Raw genomic sequence first — 24,153 nt, 5'->3', positions numbered from 1 at the left:
AGGGAGGAGACCCGGGCGAGCAGGGGCAGGTCCTGCTGATCCCTTGGAATCCCGTTCCGCAGAGCTCCATACGTGACTTCACAGAGCGATGAAGGAAATAAAGAGGTGAGGAGTTCTGCAGCTGATTTCCGTGTGCTTTGAAGAATGTTGCAGGTAAGAGATGATTCCCTGTAATTATGTGGGAAGATAAAGAGAGGAAAGTTGCTGGCAGAGCGCCAGGCCCAGGAACACCTGAATACCTCAGGAAAGGCTTCACAGTGTTCATCATCCCTCTCCCAAATGGTCCTCGATGCCTGAGCCATGACTATCACTGCTCACAAGGAATAAAAGAGTGTGGGGAGGACAAGTACAGTCTGCTTATCAGGGTGCAGTGCTGAGGAGAAGTGACAGCATGAAGGAGAAAGTGAGGCTGTTTCCATGGTAACTAAGTTTGGGAAAAGTATATGGAGATTAATGTTATCCCAACATGTGTGTTTGCACACAGAGCCACAGCAGTAGCCAGTTATTCACCTGCAAGTATCATGAAACCATGTAATTAATCACCATGAGACCACCCCAGACCTGCAGCTTGAAGAAGCTGTGCTTGGTTTGGAACAACAGTGTCCCCACCTGGAGAAACACTCTCACACGAGGCAGCACCAATCTGGGATGTGGACGGGAGGAAGAAACCCCCACAACAACTTCTAAGTGATGTAATTTAGCAGCAAGTGCCATAAGCTTTTCCATACCTGTGGAAGTTCAGTCCAACACTTCCAGAGGGTGAACAAGGCAGACAAAGTCACTTCCAGATGGAACAGAGTATCTCTTACAAAGTCTCCTGTCACAGCAGCCTAAGTTCTTAACAAAGTAAGTACGCAGCCATCTATCACACTGCAAGTCCAAGACGTTGTGGCTCAAAAGATGGTACATTATATATATATATATAATATACATATGTTACTATGGTAATAGTCGTGGCTATTAAAGAGAAGGGTTTAGACTAAGTGAGAAAAACCTGCCTCAGAAACTAGGTTAAAACTTGGTAGAACACTCAGCGTTAACTGTGCCACACGTTTCTATTCATTCCACTGCAATCAGCTTAAGATCTAAGTTATTACCTCACCATCTATGAGCTAAAGCAATACAAATTCCCAAATGGAAGAAGTTCAGAGATGAAGGTCCCGATTGAACGGACACTTGTGTTCTACCGGAGCTCTCTAAGAGATTCTAAGCACACTGTACATATTGGGTTTGTTTTCTGAAAGCACAATATCACTGCTATTGAAAGCAGGAGAAAGGGATGTGTTTATTATCCTCCCTTCTGCAGCTACAGTACAATTCTCTATCTGTGACCCAGAAACAAATTAAAGGCAGACTGTCAAGCTGTATATTTTAATGGGCTTTTCTGTGGGCTCGCAGCAATCTGAGAGCTCTGCAGTGCCTGGAGCCTGCAATAAATTAAAGCCTTTGTTTGTTTACTTTCTGCCTTTCATGCTTCCCCCAGAAATGAAACCGGGCACATCCATTTGTGTCCCTCCAGCCTGTTACTTAGTAAAGGGTCTTTGCATTTAGACTTCCTGGGAAGGGTTGGAAATAGCAGCACATTTTGTGTTGTAGCTGTCTGGAGATGAGCGAGAGGTGGCCACTGCTGTTCAACTCGTCCTTTGGAAATGGGAGACTCTAAAGGACTGATAACTAACCATTCTGCTGGAAAAAGCAGTGAAAGTTTGAGGTTAATTGTCTGTTTTTGCAGGGGGAATCCAGACAATTGCAATGTAAAATACAACAGAGCACCTGAGCACGTAGTAAATGGTGACATCGCCACACAAAATGCCAAACCAACGTGTTTCAGAGAGTTAAGGACAGTCATGTGGACAGTTTGAATCACTGTCACCATTTTAAATGATGCCTTGAGTTGTTTATGTTCCTTACCAGATGACCAGCAGCACTACTATGCAGTCACAACTCTTTTAGACAGATTCTGAAAGGTGGGGAAAGTCATCTCATCTTTCCATGCCTCAGTTTCCCCATTTATTTGAAGGCATTATGATAAGTTGCAACCCCACAGTGAGTGCAAGCTAGAATTCATTCAGATTGACAGAACAATTTAACAGCCTCAGATGAAAGGTGCTATGGCAGTGCCAAGTACTGTCACTGTGATTATCATTCAGCACATGCTGATCAGAAGAATGAAATGGGAATCAGCATTTCCTATTAGCCCCGCTTACGGCCTAAACTGTTCTTCCCATGGGCTCTCTACAGACCTGCTCCTACAGGAGTGGAGGAATGGAGGGATGCAAAAGAGTAGAAACATCCTGAGAACACCACAGGTTTCTCCCACAAATGCTTCCTCAGGCCTTCCAGGAAGAGGCACCTTGGAGCTCACTCTCATTCTTTCTCTGTCTCCAGTCTCCTTCCTGGTACAAGGATGTGATTTTCTGTCACAGCTATAAGGATGTGTCCAAGGATGTTCTGCCATCAGCCTTCTTTGCACCCTGAGCAATGCTCCTCTAAAGCCATTGGTTTTCATAGCCCCAGTGGGGTGAGGACGTGTAAACATTTGGAATAGCTACACAGAATCAATGGAATTGTGTTAATTTACACTCACTGCAGAGCCAGACAACCCGCTGAAATGTTTGCTTTCCCCTTCCTCACCTGAGAACAATGCACTGTTTGACTTGATTTTCCCTAGAAACACAAGCTCCCCTCTTAATCCACTGCCCAACAGTGGAGGCAAAAAGGTGACTTTCTCCCCTAGTCCTGCCAATGCTTTAGTGGTCACTGGGGCACAGCAATTCAGTGCTTCATGGCCATTTCCGTCTTGGTGGAAGCTGCATCCTGCAGATTAAAGAGGTTCCGACTGCACACTGTGTGGATCCTCACCCTTCAGGAGCCAACCAAGCTCTGTTGGTTCTCCTCATACAAAGCATCTAACAGATGCTAACAATACCAGGTCATCTCCCATCCCCTTCTTCCTGCCGTCCAAGTGCCAGCCTTGTTGCTGTCTGTACAGCCCCTGCAGAGCCCTGCAGCCTTTGCTGCCCAACCATGTCAGTCTGACAGCAATCAAAAGCAGCCCAACACCATGCTCCACCCCACAAGAACTAAAGCAGGATTCCTAATGCTCTTAAAGTGGCCTCAGTGTGTGAATGAAACTGCTGTGGATGAGCCCCGATGCCTCTTCCATTCTGTAAACGTGTCCTTCAGACAGCTACAGGCTCTGAAGAGGAGACAAGAGGAGACCTCCCTGGAACACATTCAGTTCAGAATGGGGAAAAAATCCATACTCGCCTTGCTGAGCCCTTTTCAGTGAAGCAGGTCATAGCACCATGTCTTTTATCCTGTCATTCCTGTCTCCTGCTTGATGCACATAATAAATCCACAGTGGGTTGAACTGCAGCTCTCTGCTGAAATCTGACAACCCCACATAGCTTTAACTGTGCTGCCTTCCAGTACTCCCCCAACTGGAACCTCTAAGTTTCCTTGGGAAGTTTTCAATCTACAAGGTCAGACTCACATAGCCACACATTTTGTATTTACAACCAGTTTCATTTTCTAATTCCTGTGCTAGGCAACAGTGAGTATGGAAAAAAAAAAGATGACCTTTTATGTCTCTTTCATGCTTTAACTACAGCTTATCCCATGTCTCAGAAGGTACAGGCAAAAAATTCAAGAGCAAAACCACCAAGAGATTTACATGAACAGGATGACTTGGAAGAGTAAAACAGAGAGCTCTAATTTCAATAACAAGCTATTGGAAATCTGACATAGGGTGCTGGCAGAGCCAGTGAAGAGCCAGGCACGTCTGACCTGGGAGCAGTGACTTGGGAGGCCAGAAAACCACTTACTCATTTTCACATGACAGGATCAAGCTTGTGAAGAACATTCAATTCTCTTGAAACTGAAGGAGGATTTCAGAGAAGTAATTAGGAGCAGCTTAGCTTGTGGTTAACACCAGCGCTGGGAATTAGAAAGCAAGAAATTCAGCTCAGGACATATTTCCTGCCTTTGCTGCATGATCAAATTGAAGTTACTTAACTTTTCCCTACCTCCGTCTTCCCAGCTGTAAAATGAGGGTGCTAACAAAGAGCCACCTTTGTGGAGAGCCTTGGGAATCCATCAACACAAGATGCTTTAAGAGTAACGAAGTCTGCATGACATTGTAGAACCCGACACAACAGACTCTGAGGGTCAGTCAGACAGAAACACAGTGAGATAGAAATAACTCAAAATGAGCTCCTTTTTCTTCCAACCCAACACTTCCAAGCATGTCCTGATCCAGAAACAGTGGCTGAGTTGACAGATACATTCTCAAAGTAATTTACCTCTTTCTTGCTGCCACTAACACTGGTTACCCAAATTCAGTTGACAGTTTAATGATAACAGCTTTAGGTTTATATGTTCCTACGTTCTTTAAATTCACTCCCTGGAAAAGGGGTATTTTAATGTATGCAGCCACAGAGCAAAATGACAGTAATCTTGCCTTCTAGTTGGAGTGGTTTAGTAAACAATTACGCTTCAATTAAAGATGGGGTGATCACACTGAGGGAAGCACCACTCAGTTTTCTAAAGGAAAACTATTATAATGCAATTTATATGACTGCTTTTGGGGAATAAAAGAGGGAAATGGTGTAGATTATGTGCAGGCAAAATCTTGGGAAAAAATCCTTTGCTATCTTGTCCACAGCAGCTTGAACCAGGATCCCATTATTTGGGATTATGTTCAGTGGAGAGGACTGCTAAAGGGTCACTCACTTTCATCTCTCCAGGAGTTTCCATTTGCTGGTATGTCATTAGTATTTAATACTTCATCTATCAAGGATTAAAAACAGGAGAGATGGAGGAATGCCTTAAGAGTAGTTTATAATGTATCACTGTAAATTCTGCTGTGTACCCAACCCAAACAGGCAGAAAATCTGCTGGGAAACAAGTTCACATTCCAAGCAGAAGACTAACTAAAACCTAAAATGATTTCCTATTTCTTTGCTGCTATAAAACCTCATTATTGAAGGGCCTGAAAGCAGCACAAGGACTGAGCCACAAAGGGAAGCTCCTGCTGCAGGACATCACACTGAGGTGCACAACAGACAAGAAGCAGATAATGGAGGAACATGAGAGAATGAGGAGATGATACTCCTTGTCATGACTGACGATGAGCCAGTGAAGAGGGTTTATACCACTGGGTTTGGCCTTTGCATCTTCTCTGAGAACTGTTGCTCTTCCAATCCAGCTCACACCATCCATCAGTGGACAGCCTGAGCACGCAGCTTGTACCTGCGGTGTGTCTGGGTTTTGTTTTGCTGATGGGTTTTTGTAGCCGATGTGGCTTCCAGCAGAAGCAGCACAGAAGTGTTTCCTGAGATCCTGGAAAGCAAATGATTGATACCAGAACTGAGGATTAAAGGTCTGGAGAGAAGGAAATCCTAAACTCCATCCAGCATTTCAGGGTAAGAGAGAGTGCACAGATGCTTCCTCAGACACAGCTCTGTAAGAAAGGCAGAGACCCATTCGAGCTGTTTAAAAACATTCAGACTACACACGTTAATGCTCTCTGTTTGGAAGGATTCTCCTTGCCCAGTCAGTGAGGTAGACGAACAGCCAGAAATCATTCTGGTTTCGTGATCCAGTCCCTCAGTCCAACTCTTCTGCACAAGTCCTTTGGCAATCTGGACTTCTGCTTGGCCAAGGATAACTGCAGAGCGAGCTAAATAAATCAGGCTTTAAAAAAAGCAGTCAATAGATGGCAGTACTCTAATGAGATGGGAGAGAAGTCATCCCACAGCAAGTCTCAGCAATCCCACCCTTGCTCTGATTCCCCTGCAAGGTGGGCAGAGCAAGAGGATTTAATTAATACCCAGCAGAGTTTCTCATCTTCTGGTGCCTGTGTTTGATAAAACACAACACATGCTTCAGGATTAACCCAGCTCACACCTTAAGCTATTTGGATTCGATGCAGAGAGGCTAAAAGCTTCTCTGTATTCTCCTGAAAGGTAAACATCAGTCAACAGGGAGGCTTTACTGATTGTCCCTTGGGCATGGAGGAGAGTCCAGCACTTGCCCTTGGTTCCACTGATGTCTACAGCTCTTGAGCATTATCAGCTCCTGCCAATTATCCATTCTCAGGGCACACAACTCTGGGTGACTACCTAAGAAGGCAACATTTAACTGACATCTCTCACTAAGTCAAGCCTCTGTCTTCCTTTTTCTATCCTTAGATATTGACTTTTACTGAAGCACTTGTTAATTAGGTCTCTTCCTTCAAGAGATGGAATCATGAAAAGGACAGGTCCCAACAACACCATTTAACTCTGAAGATTTCTCCTGCAAACATGTGCATCTCTTCCATAAATGTATGAGATACAATGAATTCATTAGAACCAGAAGTTCCCTGCTTATATGGAAGTTTTATACTGACAGGCACCAAATCTACTCATTTAGGCACTAATGCAGCAGTCAGAAAGGTTTCCTCTAGTCCACACAAAGCAACTGGGAGCGCAACACTCAAAATAGCTGAATCCAATGGCTCCTGAGCTTACGGCTCCCTTGGAGGCTCAGAGGCAGAAGGATGGAGATGTCAGGGAAGAACAATCAGCTGTAAAATATGAAAAGCTTACGACATCAAAACCTACAACAGCAGGCTCCAAAGTAATAATCCCATTACCACTAAACTAAAGCACTAATTACTATTCCCAGTGGCTGGAGTGGACTGACTGCTAATGTTGCTCTGGTTAATGAAGGAAGGTGAGGGAGAATATATTTCTAAAGTCAGACATCTGCTGAAATCTGGGCAGCCATAAAAACTGTATGTAATGAAGCCATTCATATTAATGGCAATAACATTCAGAGGGCTGAGCAGGAACAGAAATGAGATGATAGTGGATTGTAACTCACGGAAGACAAATGCTATGTATTATCCATGTGAATAACATTATCCATACTGAATAACAGAGCCAGTCAAAGCAAGCAACCACATTCCACATAGGCTGTTTCACTATTCAGAGCTAACCTGCTTAAAGACAGGACTAACATCTCTAAAAACACAGAGGAGGATATATGCCATTGGGAAAGGAATAAACAACGTTTTATTTTCACTGACTACAAGTACACTAAGAAAAATACTTCCAAATCCTCTGTCTTGTGAAGAATCCAGATTTTTCCTCTATTCTTTCCCTCTTTCATCAACAAGCAGTACATGGTTTAAGGTTCAATGATACACGTTGACTAAGATGGATAGGTTGTGATAAATGCAAAGCATGCAGCAGAAGCCTACCCAAGCAGCTTTACTGTGTGTCTGCCTGCTATGCTGAGTTTTGGAGCATATGTAACTGATAATCAATTCAGAGAGAGGGTGTATGGCTTGTGGACCAAGGGGGTTAGGAAAGAAGATTATTTTCCCTCTTGGCATTGAAAAAGATGCACCTTGCTTAGCAAAAAGGGTGATGGCACAAGAGGAATCAAACCAAAAGATGATCCCTCTCTGCTTTCACCTGATACAACAGGGAGCTCTTAGGAGAATAACTTTCATCCACTCCAGGAGAAGAAAAGCAAACACAACCCTGCAACAAATGCTTAAACACATCTCATACCCCATTGTTTTTCTGTTTCATTGTCTTCAGTCTTCGCCACATACTGTACCCACTCCAACACAGAACTTGGCTCCTGCCATCCACTCACTTTTGTCATTACTTCACTATTCAAATAAGACAGCACCAAAACCCACACTCTCATATTTTTGGTAGGTGTTTGCATATCATGGCTACAGAGTTCACCTCCACAGAGAATGTGAGGCATGCACAAACTTCAGGGCTTACAGAACTAAAGTAAACTCCTTGAACAAACTGCTGTTGATGATTCATTCACCCGTGCAAACGCTCTCAGGTGAACTGGGTGTGCTCAGATTTAGTTTAGATTGCACCATTGTCTTCCCTTGGAAATTCTGGTTCTACCTATCCAGGTTTGTTATGGAGTGCCTGAGCCAGGAAGGCAGGTGTGGCCTGCAGAGAAAACCCACATCCAGCAAAGCACCTCCAAGGCTGCTTCTTTGAATAAAAACACCTCTGTGCAACCTTACTGTACACATAGAGCAGACACTTTCCTCTTGACAACATGAGCTTCTGATTGCCTTGGCTGTCGCTCAGGCTGGGTACAGCCACCTCCAGCTGTGTGTAGTTTATGCTAGGACTTATGTTTTTAAACCTCCAACTAGATTTCTCTCTTACTGTTACAGGAGGTTACCTTAAATGTTACCCAAGAGACCTTGGTAACTTCAACTGATTACAAAGCATCCCAAGACTCTATTGCATTAACTGGAAATATGTCCAGGCTGATGATACATTAGAATATACTCTCTGTAGGAGTATGAGGACATCCTGTATGGTTACAGATCAGTTAATATACCCAGGAATACACTGCACTACCCTAGGATTCACAAAGGGAACCTCACCAGGAAAGTCTTCCAAGTGAACAACCTACCAAAACCTGTTCCAGATTCATATCCAAATCCTGTTGCTTTACCAAGAAACACTTTACAGTTGCTTGTTGCTGGCAGTATCTAACCCCACCACATGTACTGTGAAGTAAGCTACCAAGAAGGTTCACACACACCACCTCTCTCTTCCCTTCCAGCAACACACCCCCCCCCCAACCTCTGGGATGGGGCCAGACACGTACCGTGACGCGGAAGGGCGTTGTGGCAGCGGGCTCCATGGTGGGGTTCTTCTCGGTGACCCCGCTGGGCATGCTGCGCCTCTGCCCGCACCGCTCCGGGGGGGACTCTGCGGATGGAACACAAACCAAAGGACAATTACAAACACAGGAGCACAGGAGGAGCCCAGGAACACCAGCAGGCCATGCAAAACGGGGCTTCTTCCTTGGAGATGCTCTTGCAAATGAGCCAACACAACAACCCCACTGTTGCCCACAGAACGGCGTTCAATCAGCAAGACCTTCTACAATTAGCATTTTTTCTACAACTGTAAGCTCCAGATAATGCCTGACAGGTTGGCATTATCATTACTTCCACTCTGCAGATAGGCAAACAGAAAATGGATTGAGCTGAGTGAGAATTATATGCAAAGTACAGATCTGTGCACTTGTGGACTTGGTACTCCTAAGGGAAGCTGCTAATGGGGTTACAGGCACAGGATGCTGAAGTTGCCTCTCTAATTCCTCCAGCAATTTGCTTTGTAACTAGGAAAAATTGTTAAACCCTGCATTTCTGAAAGTATAAAATGTGGATACTTACCTCCTTCCCTGCAGGTGAGGAAGGGAGGGAGCTGGAAAGGCTAAATTAGCAAACATGCCTAACACTGAGAAGATTTAGAACAATATTAGCTAAGGTCAGCAGCAGTATTATGAGCTGGTGTCTCCTTGGTTCACAAACCCTCTTTGAAAGCACCATGGAACTCATAAAAACAGATGGATTTCCAAGCTGCCATTCCATGGTGCTCAGACCTGGTAACAAGCTTCTTTCTCAAACCATGCCAATCCCAAGCCTCCGCAATCTGCAGTTTGCTGTCACCAGGTCTTGGCAAGGAGGGCTGTCCCCTTAGTGAGGTTCTCCCCTTGCCAAAACTGCCATCACCCGGTATCCATGAGGAACAACTAATACCTGCAATTCCACTCAACAGGTCCTGAGACATATCTGAAACTGTTCCACAAGGACAGACTGTGAGATTCCACCCATGGACTGGGCAAAGTGCTCAGTGACATCTTCCTTGGTTGCAAACCCTGCCCATAATCCCTCACCAGCAGCCACGCACCCTGTGTGAACACCAGACAGCCAAAACCAGCAGTTCATAATGGCTTTCACAACTTCCAGCCAAGCCTTCTAATGTCTTGGCCACTTTCTTTGCAGAATGCTGCTCTTTGAACCTCAAGAAGGCAATAAATCCTTCACACGTCAGCTCCTTTCACACTTGGCCTCCTTTGAACAGTGGCCACTTTTATTTTTGGACTGTCATAAACCCCTACTTGATTACAGCATTTTGAAAGTGAGCTGGAGATGACAAAACAACTGAAGAAGCTGCTTTGCATTTGCCTAACGACTAGAAAAATAAACACTGTTGAAAGCATTTCTCATATACATGGCTGGAAAACAGGAACCATGGGGTGAGGTGAAAAGTAGCTGCAAGAAATGCCTTTCCCAGGGGCCTGCAGCACAGTCCTGCAGCTTTCTTCCTCAACCCAACACACCTTTTGCCTTCAGCACAGAGGGCAGGTACTCACTCACTCTCCGTGTAGGTGTTACAGCAATATGGGTTTGCACCACTGTGGTTTGCCAGAGCAAAGTGCACAATGGTCTCACTTTCAGTGATGTCCCAATCTCCTTCCTCCTCCTACCACAGAGGTCAGGGAAAGGGAGAGTGTGTTATGGCCCAGAGCTGATCAGTATCTGGGTCTGACTGCACCAAAGTCACAAACCGTACTCTTCAATTCTTCATTGTTTATAATTACCAAAAGCTGAGCAGCAAACACATCAGTCTGAGCCAGACCAAAACAGATGATGGGCTAGAACCTAAAGCTCTCTATCAGCCTTAAGTTTATGGTTCATCAAGTGGAGTCAAACCTCCATTTAGCTTAGTTCAGGTAGTGTGGGTATTGCTGGAGAGGGGAATCTCTGCAGGAGAGACACATTACAAAGCTCCTTAGAAGGAACCAGGAATATCTCGCAGGAGGGTTGGGTGTGGGAGTTTGGGGCGGGGAGGGGGGAGATGTTTGTTTTAAAGGGAAGTAAAAATAGCTTACAGGTAAATGAGTAACTCCTAACTACCAGAAGGGTACAGCAGAACAGTTTTACATAGTGAATAGCATGAATACATGAAGGTTTGTACTGCCCTGTTTACTTCCTCAGGGTTAGAGGAGAGGTCTTAGGCTGGGTTACTCTGCCTGGAGATGGGCATTAGCCATGTCTGCATTGTAGCAAGCCCCCACATAACAGGTCACTGTAAGGCAACAGTTAAGACTCTCTCCATAGCCACTAGAAGCTGAAAAAGAATGGCTAACCATTTACAGCAGAAGATATTTAGGTTGGCCATTGGAAGAGGTCATCTCTTGACACGTTATACACTGGAACTGATCTTCTGGAGAGAGTAATGGGTGCTCAAGCCTACCTCAAAGGCTCCTGTGGCAGAGCTCTCCCTGTCAGGAGAGGTTCAGGTACAATGAGCTTCCTCCCTCCCCTCTTCTGGGGCAGATGGGACCAGATGATCTGATACCAGATTCAGTCCCTGACTTCAGCCTTTTCCTCACAACCTCTGATGCTCCTTCCTCCTGTCCTCAACTCTACTTCTGGACAGACTCTATAGCAGCCGATCACACCCTCAACAGCACAAAGAGTCCAGGGTCCTACCCTGACCTCTGTTCCACACTACAGTGTGACCCTTTGACATTTTAATGCTCTTCATGAGATTCACAATTGATAAAAACCCGGCAAACCCCATGGGAACACTGCAAGGTTTCATTACTGAATACCTGCAATCCACTTTGTATCCCAAGATAAAGGATTCCAGAACGAGGAACAGAATTACCACAGGCAGCTAACCACAGAATGACATTTCCAGAAGCACTTAGTATTATCAGATAACATCCTCACTAGACAGTGAGTTTCTCTGTTAGCTTAATATCATCCCTCGGCTCATAGAAATTCCAGGATTATACCTTCATTTGTCCATTTATTTGCTCTGTATCAGATTTGATCTGAGGACTCAGACACACAGTGTCTAAGGGCACTATTTGCTCTCCCAAAGTCCTCAACTTGTTATGAACTTAAACCCTCCAAATCTTTCTTTTATGACACAGAGGCCTGAAAATCACTGAAGTAACAGTCTATTAAATGAGGATTATAGTGCAGGAATACCGGATCCGAAAACGAATTCCTTGGGTGTAGTGCGGAAAGCCATAGCACCCACAGCAGAGATGCCAGCATGCAGGAACAAATACCCACAGACAGTGATAGCTTCCTGGTTCCCTGCCACTTGCACCAGCCCATAACACAACACCCAAACAAAGGATGGGCTGTATACAGATGAACAGTATGAAGCTGATGGACAGTTGAATCAGGGAGACCCACATAAATATATTACCTGGCCCTTTAGGAGCTCTTAAAAAGCTCAGATTTGGGCTGGAAAAAGTTCATAAGTCACACTGAGGAGCACCATGGCCACTCTGACTGAAATTCCTTGTTTAATTTTCTCCTGACAGCATTTTCCCTGTACTTCCCTAAGCCTGTCCAATGCTATCCAGGCATTTCCACTCACCCTCCCTTTGACCACTGCAGAACCATGCCCCTGAGGAGCCCCCCAGTTCTCTTCCATGACCATCTTCTGGACCTCTGCACAAGCAGCACTGCTCAGTGTCTGCCACAGTGCCACACTGGGCTGGGGCTCATCTACCTCACGCAGTCCCAGAAGCAAGAACAAACCAACCCAAGCGGTTCCTGCTCCCCCAGATAGTTACAGAAGGCTGCAGTGCTTTGGCTTTTCCCCAGCGCAGGATAAGATCTTCAGAGAGAAACTTCCTTGAAGTTATGAACCCCCTGGAACCTCTCCCCAGTCACCACACAGAGCTGGGTCCAAAAGCTGCTTGGGGTGTAACGCACCAGGATGGTTTTTTAAGCCATCAGGACACACAGCACTGTAAACAGGGCACCTTAATGCAGCACCTGGCAGGGCTCACGAGCATTCCTGAAACTGTTTCTGGACAGTGAGAAACACATTTGATTTGTTAACGACTTCACGGCACCCGATCTGACAGAACAATTCATCCTGGTGACACTCCTCCATGCCTGTTCTTCATGCTGTGGAATAGCTGCAGAGCAGCCCCAAGGCTCCCAGGCCATCGGCAGCAGAACAGCCTGTGAGGAGCTCCTGGCACCAAAGCTCTTGTTTTAACCCACTCAGCATCGCTGCCTTCCTTGTTGCAACTTCTTCAACACTGCTACAGAGCAGGTCATCGTGTGTAACAAACACACAAACAAGTATTACTACTGTTTACTTTGCACTTAGCAACTGAGATGCTTCACATTTGCATTACCTGCTCTTGTGAATCACAGCTAGTCCAAAAGACCATCAGGATTACGCTCTCATTAGTGGGAATGAATTACATTAACTCCTGTTTGTTCATCTTACTTCACACTCTCCCCCTCTCCTGCTCTCCTCTCACACACAATTCCAGGGATCACCATGTGGAAGAGACAGTATGAACAAAAGCAGAGAGAACCAGCTGGAAGGAATAACTAACAAGCAGGCACTTCCCACCAAGTTGATTTTCTGCTACGAAACTGTTCCAACTCCAGCCAAGAAAAGGAGGTACAAATCTGAACAAGAGAAGTTAGCAACAAGAAAGCATCTCCCTCAACTCACCAAAAGGAAGCCGTGCTTGTCAGCAACACACATGCCATGGCACTCCGAGCCAGCCAGGAATAAGAGAAGTAGAGATGATGACTTCATCAGAGGCAGCAAGAAAGAGAAGTATGCCTGGAATGCTGGACAGGCCAGCAGCAGGAGGCCAGGTCCCTGCCCCGTGGCGCAGGGACGTGCTTAAGGAAAGGAGACTTTAGAGGACAAGACTTCCCCAGGACGTCTGGAGGTAATGCAGAACACTAAGAGCTCATCACAACCCACAGCTGGTGGAGAGGATCCTGCAGGAGCCCTGGGAGAGGTGAGGCTGGCTCTGGAGCTCAGCAGCGATCTGCCAATGGAGTTGTGCTCCTCCCTGTCCTGCCCCGTGCACCGGGTTAGTGCTTGACATCTCGGAGCCTGCCAGGGTGGAGTTTCTGTGAAACCAGAGGGAACAGGAATTACCGGTCTCCTGCTCACACAATTACACTCTGAGCATTAATTTTATTACTTAATGAATTTAGGTGTTATTCCTCTAATTTCTGCATTATCTAATAACTCCTTAGTACAAACCCAACAGAGGAGAGGAGGAGGCACACAGTGACAGCAGTGATTTAACACGGCTCACTGTAGCGCTTATGAATTAAAAGCAGTCCCTGGAGAGCAGGTATTTATAATGTCTGTGTGATTCCAAACACTCAAGAGAGACTGCAGGAAAATCTACATTTCAGACAGCTTTAGGTGGTCACCTGAGACCAGGAGGAAAGATGGATCTTTAATCTGAATCCAAAGGGGTCTTTAGAAGCTGCTGTTAGAATAATGGTGCTGTTTAAAAGTGGAATATTACCCTGGGAATAAATGATGACAGAACATAACAAATATTGAGTTGAGCCAACTTCCCCCTTCATGAGGCACTGAGAGGGGGAGAGCAGAGATGCCAAAATGCCTGATTTCCAATGGACAAAGGTCCATTATGAGCCTGGTGGGTTACGAAGCCCTCACTAACCTCTCCTGCTCCTGTCAGCTGGGCCGGAAATCCAGTTTCAATTGAACAGTTTCAATGTTCAATTACCTGGAGAACTGTTGATGTGAGCATATCACGCAATGCCCTGGTGATCCCCGAGTGAATTCCAGTTGATCCCCTACAGCAATATTAGAACCATTATGCCACATGAAATTAGTTAAAAGTCAAACCTTTATTAGGCCATAAAATCGACTTTTAAATGAAACTGGTTGTGAAGCAGAGGTTTAGGGCAGGTAATGGTGCCCTCGGAAAAACCAGACTCATCTCAAAGCAAAGCTAATGAGGGCTCAGAGGGGTGTTCTGGAGCCTATGACAGTTTGTATCACCACTTTTTGTGTTAGAACACAATTATTGTGCGTCTTGGCTTGAATACACTTCTAGAGAGCACAGCAATCCCACCGGCTGTCCCTGCAGCTTGGCTGCAGCAGGCTCAGTGATTTACTCCCCAGGCATTTAAAGCTCTAAGCAGAAATAATGCCACATTTTCGCATGCTCTCACCACGCTTTCAGACAACTGAGGATGCTGTTTACAGAACTATAGCTTGTTATAATAAAATACTCTCACTTATGTGAGCATTTACATACAAGCCAAACTGGGAGCATTACTTGCCTTTTGTGCTACACTCAGGCATAAAACACTTAGAATTAAACAATAAGAGGCTGGTGGAATGCCACAGTGACTACTCCAACCAGCTCCAGCTTCTTGCCATTACCTTTGCTGCCCTCACAAATGTCTGAAGTGTGTTACAAAACCACTATATTCAGCTGAGCAGGGGGAATGAAACCTCTGAGTCAAATGTGTCCCTGCCTGAAAGCATAGAAGGCCCCTGAAGCACCACTCAGAGCCATCCAATCCTCTGCAGCCACAAGGATGGTGGCTGGGACAGTTGTATGAACTGAAGAGCCTTATTTGAAATGGCTGGAAAACAGGAAACGATTCAACTCTCAGGCACATCATCCCATCAGCTAAAAATGATGACATCTTCTCTCAAAGAGGGACTAAGATCTGCTGGAAGAAGAGCTTTTCCTTTGTTAAATAATGATCCAAAGTGACATTGACCTTTGCCATAGCACGCTGTGCACTTTAATGGATCTCATCTCATCTCTGTGTCAGGTTCCTGGGATACTGTAGGCTCTGTAGTATTTAACATTCCTCAAAGTGCTCCTGTGCAAGTGCTATTAATGGCTCTTGAATCTAGTACTGAAAAAAGCTGTGCTATTTTTCAGTGTACCTGATACGTATCTATTCCTCTATCTTCTCTAATATTACCTAAGAAGATAATCCTTTCTCCAGCAGCACACTGAGGCACTGCTTGATGCACGCAAAGGGACCTCAGCCCTTTGCTCTTACCTTTCTGTGGGCTTTGGGCTGCCCTGTGCTGCAGCCCCTTCTGGGCAGCTCAGGTAGACCTCCCAACCTTCGAAGCTGGAATAAGCTGTGTTTCTATTTTCACCCAGGAGTCGGGTGAAGCGAATGCTGTTCTGACAGCACAAATCCAGCTGCCTCACTAGAGGGAGCTGAAGCCCCTTTGCTGGCCACCCTACCCCAAAGCACTGACCCAGCAGGATAAATGAGATGCACAGACCTGCAGTGCCTGCAGGAAACCTGCCTCTGAGACAGAGCAGAAGGGTGGGATTTCTCTCTGGTGCTGTCCATCTGCTTGTTTAGTTGACCTTCAGTATCGCTGGTACCTAAGAGGACCTTCCCTGTTCGCTCCGCTGCTCTGCACCTTTCACTGCTGTGGAGTTCACATCTCCACTGAGATGCTGCCCTGTCTGGACACGGCATTTGTTCTGTGGCTTGGGGAGAGGTATCCAGAGCAATTCTACCCTCAGAGAGACTGATGGGGAACATATTCTTTACCTGAGGAGACAGACTAGATGTATTTGTCAAGAAAAAAACTACTCTGAGGGCAAAAAGGAAAGGAGAGAAGAAAACAGCACAAACGGCAAAGGAAAGTTTAGCTAATCCTCATCATGAAGAGGATGAATATGGACACACTGACTTCTCAATCCTGAAAACTGAAGAAATGGATCAGATCCATGTCCAAAAGAAAGGCAGAGCTGCAGGTGCCCAGACATGGTGCCAGAGAAAGAGTATCAGGCACTCAGAAAATCACCCCCCTTTCTAACAATACATAGCAAATCGTGCTCATTGAGCAGCCTTTATTACAAACTCCACTTTACTGACTGGTATTTTTCAATTATATATGTATATATTTGGTATTTTTAGCCTTTATTTATCAGTCTCTGAAATAAAATATATGATATTTATCTTTCTTTGGATGCTGTCTAGAGAACAAATTCATTTTTGCTAATGGCATAGCATTAGGAGCCTTTTCTCCAGGGTGAAGCTGAAATCAAGCACAGGCTTAAAAAATACATCAGAAGAAGCTGAAATTCCAGCCTGGTTGGGGACCAGATCATGGAGACTGTTAATACTCTGGTTAAACTGGAAAGGATGATGAAGTGAAGAGGAACATCAGCGTCTTCCTATGTGATGATAAAGACAAGCAACAAGGAGTCTGGAGAGCAAGAAGTGAGCTCTGGGGAGATTTAAATTAGGTTCATCCATCATGCTTAACATTTCTGCAAAGATTCAACGCTGTTACTGGGCTGCTCTCTTGCAGCACTTCATCAGCTCACTGGGGCAGGCCAAGGCAAGGGACAAACTGCTCCCTTCTCCAACACCTCTGTCACTGCAGGGATGGGGCATGGACAACATAACCCTCTCCCACTGGAGGCTGCCAGGAGCCCCTGCAGGCTGCTGCATCCACACAACACAACGTGGCCATCAGCACGTGGTGGTGGAACCCACAGGTATCACACAGCCTTTGGCTAAGCTCACAGGGTCCCCGCAGAGGGATGGCTGGAGCACGGATGGCTCTTCTGCAGCCGGGTCTCTCCCAGGGATCCCAGCACATCACACACTGGTCCTGCCAGACCTCCTGTGGAACTGCAAAGGGAGCTGGAAATCTCACAAGACCAGCAGCACGTTGGCTCTCTTCGCTTCCAGCTGCAGAGAGAACTAAAAAGTAGAGTAGCCCATAGTGCCACCCCTGAGACAGGAGCTACACCCAGAGAGCAGCAGTGTTGGTGTCTCCCATCAGTGAGGTCTGGTTCATTGTGAACATGTTCCCTTTGGTCTGGGGCTTTCTTCACAGCTGACGTGGGCAGGTGAACTACAACCGCTTCACAACAGTTCACTTTGGGGGTGAAGCAGCAGCACGGTGTAAACGAATACTGTGTGCAGTTTAATACCAGGCCATGTCTCCATTCATGCATGGTGGTGGCTGCTCTAACAGGTCTGTACTGGCAGAATGCAAATGAAATAAATAAATACTTCATTTATAAGCATGATTCATCAGAGGTTTCATCTTCTACAGCAAAGAAACAGATGTTCTATTGATGGCACTTCATTAGAGAGATAAATGGGGTCACATACATATCTCCATTCACATCCATCTGCATAATAGACCAAACATTAAGAGTTGAAATTCACATAGTACATGCAGCGTTTGCAGCAGCCTGAAAGAGTCTTAATGCCCAGAGCCAATTAATTCAAGTTAGATTGCCTTAACACTGAAGGAACTTTAATACTGTTCGAAAAAGCAGAAGGTTGGGATTTAACACTGGATGTTTAGGATTCAGTTTCTTTGGAAACACTTCCAGAAGAGTACTGGATTTTAACCAACCGGATAGCAGAAAGTGTTGTTAGCTACTGGACAAAGCACAGGATCTCTCCTGATGAAGCAATTCAAAGGCAGTATTAAAAAGCAGCAGTGATAGATAGGGAGAGCACACACAGGCAGGTATGTGAGGACACAGCACATCTTCAACACATCAGCCATCTCCCTACGTGCCTACGTGCCCAGAGTGCTGCTGACATCGCACCCTGTCCTCCTCGCTGCTGCTCCTCACACATCTCCCTGCCAGCCAGACTCTCTCAGTAATCGTTTCACTTTCCATTATTGCTAATTGTGAAATAGAAATCCTAATCTATCGTGACTCAGACTTCTCCTTCCTTTGGGGGTGGGTGGGTATTTCTGCTTCTCTCACACATACACACTCTGAGAATACTTGCAGGCATCAGCTTTTAGCTTTCAAGCAAACACCCTCAGTGCCAATGAAAGAGGTGGTAGAGAAAACACTAAAAGCAGCCATGGTTTCTTATTTCATATAAATAATGGTGTGCCACAGATGGACATACAGAAACCACCATTCAAACTGTTACATTGCTTTGTGCAACCAACCCACAGCAGTTGTGTTGGTTTGCGATGGTGTTGCCACGCTTTATTCAGTTTACCTACATGTGTAGTAGCGATCTACCAGGGCTACAGCATTTGTACATCTTTTACCCTATTTTTGAAACGGAGGGAACAAGAGGATGTTCTTACCTACACTAACCCCAACACTTGTGGTTTCCATCCTAAAAAGACCCAGGGTATGTGTCAGGATTCCTTGCTGTGCTACTGAACCAGCCCCTTGAGGAGCTATATGCTCTGTAGCTGCTCAGCAGCACGCTCAATGCTGCAGGACGATTCAACACACGTTGTGAACCACACTGGCTCTTCCTGGGGAGATCAGTGCATCGCACCCCTCTCAGAAACTTGATTTTGGTGTTCACCCCAGATTCAGCTGGTTTTAGAAGTAAAGTTATGTAAATGAACACCAAATGTTCTCACTTTAACTATGGCAGCCAGATAAAAATCTGTTCCCATCTAAAGGTATGAAGGTAATAACTGTTAACCTTTGATGGCTAAAAATGTAAAGGGAAAATATCTTTCATTTAAAACTTGCTCGTTTGGTTACCATGGACACTGCTTAATCATGAAGGATGACTATTACTTGTTACTATGGTAACCAAGAAGCTTAAGAAGCATCCTGTAATTTAACTCCAGATGCCAAATTTTACAGCAGTCCACCTATTACCACATTTGGATACTTCAGAACAAGCCCAGGCTTGATCTCTGACTCCACAAGAAATTCACTGATGCAGAAGTACTGCAAGAAATCAAAAATGTGAGCACATAATGTACAAAGGAAACTTGCACTTCAAATAAATTGGCTGCTTCAAAAAGAAACATCAAGTGCTCAGCATCTGAGGATTTCTTTCAGTGTAAATGTTAATGAAGCAAAACTTTGGCTGTCTTTATCTTGTTAATGTTTCTCAAAGTCTATACAATTGCAGGGCATGTTTTTACCCAAAGTGAACGTTTTAATGCTCAACTGAAAGTGAACTTCTGAAGTAATGTGAGCAGCCTCCGAGAGCACATCAGGAATCCCAGCCTGGCTCTCAAGAACAACCTACAATAAATCCACACGTCCCTTATGCAGGCAAGAAGCAACGGTCAGGACACACCTTCCGAATTCAGACAAGCCATGTGCTGCTCCAGACAGCCTTTTGTAGTCTTCCTGCTCATTAAAACCAACCCCAGCACTTGCCAGGAGTTACTCATCACCACAAAGCTTTACCTTCAGCATTGCCCGAGACACTTCAGTGAGGAGCTTTGTCTCCTGCAGGTCTGGGACATGAGGCTGGGGAGAAATCCCCTGTGGCTGATGCTGTTTCTTGACCCTCACCAGCTCCATACAGTTCCTGAATTCCCAGGTTTCAAAAAGCCATCAAGTTTCACGTTTGCTCATTTCCAAAGGGGCCTGAGGAAACCTTGGCAAGCCGGACCCCGAGGCTGCATTAACAGTGAAAGGGGTGAGTGAGTTCTGGGGTCTGTGAACTGTTTCTAAGATGCATGCACACAAACACACAAGCAATTCATATCTACGTTTAAAACACTCTCTGCAGTGTTTAAAGGGAAAGCAAACTACCCCCAGCCAGTGCCTGAGCTGAAAAAAAGCAAAACTGATAATGCCCAAGTATGGGAAGTGACCCAGCTCATTCCTGACTCCATTGAGAGCAGAGTAAATTAAAGGATTATAGAGTGCCTTCAGTGCAATAACTTAAGGGATTAGTGGCACACTGGAAGACCTTCAAGGGAAATATAGGTTTAAAAGCTTTAAAAGGCAGCTCTGTGTCTAAATTGTTTGGATTGCCATAGCTGTAAGGAGACAAACTTACTCTAATACATAAGCGATCATGAACAGGCTGCTGGAACCCCTCTAAGCATGCTTTTGGAAGCAATTCCATGTTGGATTCAGACCAGGCTTTTTAACCTTTTTCTCATTTATTACCTATGGCTTTTAGATAAAAACTCACACTGCATTACTTGGGAGCAGCTCTGCTACTTACTTCCTTTCAGAGCAATCAGCCCCTCTTAGCAACACCGTTAAGGGAATGTGAGGTTACTACTAGAAGAAAAGGCCTTAAAATAGAGCTAAAATGAAAGGTGAGCACAGAGAGACACGAGTCAATCTTCAAGTTGCCTGAAAGCTGCTGGTACAATTTCCAAATTTCTGTCACAGCATTAAATAAGCTGTTCCTTAGATAGTGATTTCCCTGAGTTACTCTTAGGCAGCATTGGCAAGTCTCACAGTGCCATCAAGACTGATGCTCCATTTAGTTATCTCCAAAAGATGCATCTGCTGGGACCAAGGACGTTGAGGCATGGGGTTATGGTCATGATTTCAAAGAACATGGGAGTCAAAAATCCTCCTCTTACCTTGGGGCAAAAGGAAAGCCTTAGGGAAAACCAGAGTGAGCTGCTGGAGCTTGTGCCATGACTGCGTCATTGAGCACCCCAGGATTTCATCATTGAGCACCCTGGGACCTCCTGCAGGTTATCCCTGGCCACCACAGTAAACAAGAATGGATCAACCTTACAACTCCACCAGGTATTTGCAGCTCTTAGAAACATGCTACAGAAAAGACAAGAATTGTTGCCACGTTGGACAGGGCTTGGAGCACCCTGCTCTAGTGGGAGGTGTCCCTGCCCATGGCAGGGGGTGGAAGTGGATGAGCTTTAAAGTCCCTTTCAACCCAAACCATTCCATGATTCTATGATTCTAAGAATTCCTCCATCATGCAAGCTATTAGATTCAGTGGAGATTTTTATTAGACAATTAAGCACTGAACAAATGTGGCACATTCTCAGCTGGAGCACTGGTGCTAAGAATAGCACGGCTGCCACTGAACAGTTCCTACAAAGAGCACAGCTTAAAACATTTTGCATATCTTTTCTATGGGCATCTGTCAGCCACACTGTTAAAATTTCAATGAAAAACTGCATGAGTTCAAATAGAAATCGAGTGCAAAGAGAAAATGCCACTGAAGAGACTGGAAAAACAAAGCGATGGTCATTAAACACTGTGAAGCAGGAAGCTTTCCTTTTCCTGGCATTTAAAAGACACCACCCTTGGAAAAAAACCCTATCACTCACATTTATTATTGGACTCTTCACTTGCTGCTCTCAGCCCTTAAATGAAAAACACTCTTATGCAACATTTTTAATAACTATCATAGGTATTCTAAGGCACGGGATTTGGATTTTTCAACAAATCTCTCATGCAGATACCCCTTTGGTTATGCAGAACATAAGGCCATATAACGTAACACTATGTAATTGTACTATTGATTGGCTACTAAAGTGAGTAACTTAAAACTTGCAACTTAAACCCAAGTGAAGGAGAAATGAAGAATGGGAAGTGTGATTCTCAGTTTGAAATGACCCCAGTGTTGCCTGCCAAGGCTTGTGACCAGAAGATGGCTGAGCAGGGCAGCCCATGGTGGGGCTGTCACATAGACAAAGGCACTGTAAGTGTGGGGAGGCGTTCTGTTGGGACAGCACATGATAAATTACTTATTTGCTTATTTATTCATTACTTAATTATGGTGCTGTTCTTCTGAGACACAGATCTGGTCACTGCTGAGCTATCAGGTTTGGGGATGATTCAGGGATTCTAACATTCAGGCCCTACCATGGCTAGAGATACCTAAGCTAAACCTCATTTAGAGTGACTGCAAACAAAAGACACACTGAAGCATCCGTGTTTTCCATGATATGAAAGGCACGGAGCTACGTATAATTCAAGGGAAAGTTAATTGTGGGTCATGAAAGAACAAAGTATTGTTTCAGCGTTTCATGGGAATTAATGAATTACTTAACCCTGAATCTTACTTAACAATAATGTGGGAATTTTCAGTAAGGGAAAAATTTCTAACCAGAATGAGAGAGATCCTTCCCTCATGACATCCAATTCAGTCGTGCCTAGAGGACAAAGCCCTGCCAAGGTGGAAAGGGAGAAGTTCCACGTGGCATTCCTTGTTGAACATCACGTTTGTTAACGTGCTACAAAACAGATTTTCAGCTGGGAAAGATCAGAGTGAAACGTGAAATTTCAGTTAACTTTAAATCTAATAAAACTCCTTTGTTGTTATGACATTCTGTTACATGCTGGGACAATTTTCAAGTCTCTGCGTCCCTCATCCCAAGCGAGTGCCTTACCCTCTAAGGTATTGGCTATTTGGGTATAAGCTGATCTCTCATTTAGCACTTTAAAGGTTTTGATTCCATCAAATAGAGAGAGAGGAAGACAAAATTCCAGCAATTTCAAGAGATGCGTAACTGAATAGCCTGAGCCGAGAGAAAACCAGTCTGACCTTCACCTCTGAGCTCTCAGTGTTTGGTGTGCTAAAATATTGGGCTTTGCTGAAGATCAGTCAGTTTTCTCTTCACAGCAGCCATCAAAGGAAAAGAAGAAAGCTTGTTTAATAAAAATCCTTTTTATAGAACACCTTGAAAAGCATCTGGGATAAACAGAACTTGGAGCACGACATTTCTGTCCGAGGAGCTGACAGAGCCAAAAGTAGCAGGAACACTAAACCTTCAAGATCAGGAACTCCAAATGTTCTTCAGTTCTCAGAGCTTTGATGACAACTGATTACCTGCAGAGTTTCACAGAAGAAAGACCTGAAGCCAAAGCTGCATCTGCTCAGATATGAAGCTGTGAATGGAGCATCCATGAGTAGTTTCTATGAGCAAACTGAACACGTGCTGCTCATCCCCATTCCTTCATTAAGCCCATAATTACGTAGCGGCAGAGATACCATGAAGAAAGCCACAGAGTACTGCAGGCAGGAGCAGGTGTTGCTTTTACTGACAATTCTCCTTCTACCCTCTCTGCCTCCCAAGTACCTTCCAGTACATTAGATGGATCACCTGGTAGTAATCATAATTACTGCCATGATTCCTCATATCGTTACACACGTCTCTGAGCTGAACAGATGGTCCATGGAGGAGATGGGGTTTCTGCAGTTAGGGTTTTTAACTAACTAGTGTATACCTGCAGTGTGTCCTGAATCCCTGCAGGGAGCAGAGCCAGGAGATTTCAGACATTATCATCACTCTAACAAGATGAACAGTGGGGTTAAACGTCTCTTGTTTATCCACTGTCAAACAGCACACTGGAGGCATGACTCCATGTGCTTCCTGACAGCATGCTGTCCTCTTCTGGTCCAGTTCACCCTCGCCATCACTTCCACTGGTCTTCCACTATTCTACCCCTGGTCCTCCCACAGGGACAGGCTGGCAAACATACTGAAACATGTAAAACGTGCTAAAAGCACCAGGGCTAACCAGAGAGCTCTGGAATAGAGAGTACCACCACATGAACCATCACACAAACTGGCTGTCATTGTGAAGAGCTCAGTCCTACACATTTTTCTGCATGCCACAGCAGACTGCCTGCATCTGGAGTCCCAGCAGAAAGCAATCCCCCCTCGCCTTGGATACTTGCATAGAAAATGCACATTCCGTTCACGTTGCCTATCTGATGTGCTCAGCAGAGCTCTCCTGAGGGAGCAGCTGTTTCTACAGCCTTCCTACCTCAGGAAGCAAGCCCTATTTCCCAAAGTCAGTC

At 45.0% G+C, this 24,153-nt stretch overlaps 1 protein-coding gene across 7 annotated transcripts in view; it reads right to left on the bottom strand.

Annotated features, from left to right (window-relative positions):
* The window catches only part of DAB2IP (DAB2 interacting protein), a 207,943-nt gene that overhangs the window by 113,350 nt on the left and 70,440 nt on the right, over positions 1-24,153 (bottom strand). For 5 of the 7 annotated variants that reach the window (XM_061352508.1, XM_061352506.1, XM_061352504.1 and 2 more), the window contains exon 2: positions 8,650-8,753. In XM_061352508.1, coding sequence (XP_061208492.1) covers positions 8,650-8,718 — 69 coding nt within the window. In that variant the 5' untranslated portion in view covers positions 8,719-8,753. Of the gene's footprint in view, positions 1-3,266; positions 3,382-8,649; positions 8,754-13,340; positions 13,359-24,153 lie in introns of those variants that run through there. The other 2 variants (XM_061352507.1, XM_061352509.1) reach the window with 2 other exon arrangements.

Source organism: Neopsephotus bourkii, unplaced genomic scaffold (assembly GCF_033783945.1).
Source record: "Neopsephotus bourkii isolate Nb327-2 ecotype Australia unplaced genomic scaffold, CSIRO-AGI_Nbou_v1 NB_659, whole genome shotgun sequence".
NCBI classification, from domain to species: domain Eukaryota; kingdom Metazoa; phylum Chordata; class Aves; order Psittaciformes; family Psittacidae; genus Neopsephotus; species Neopsephotus bourkii.
This window is presented reverse-complemented; position numbering and strand designations above follow the sequence as displayed.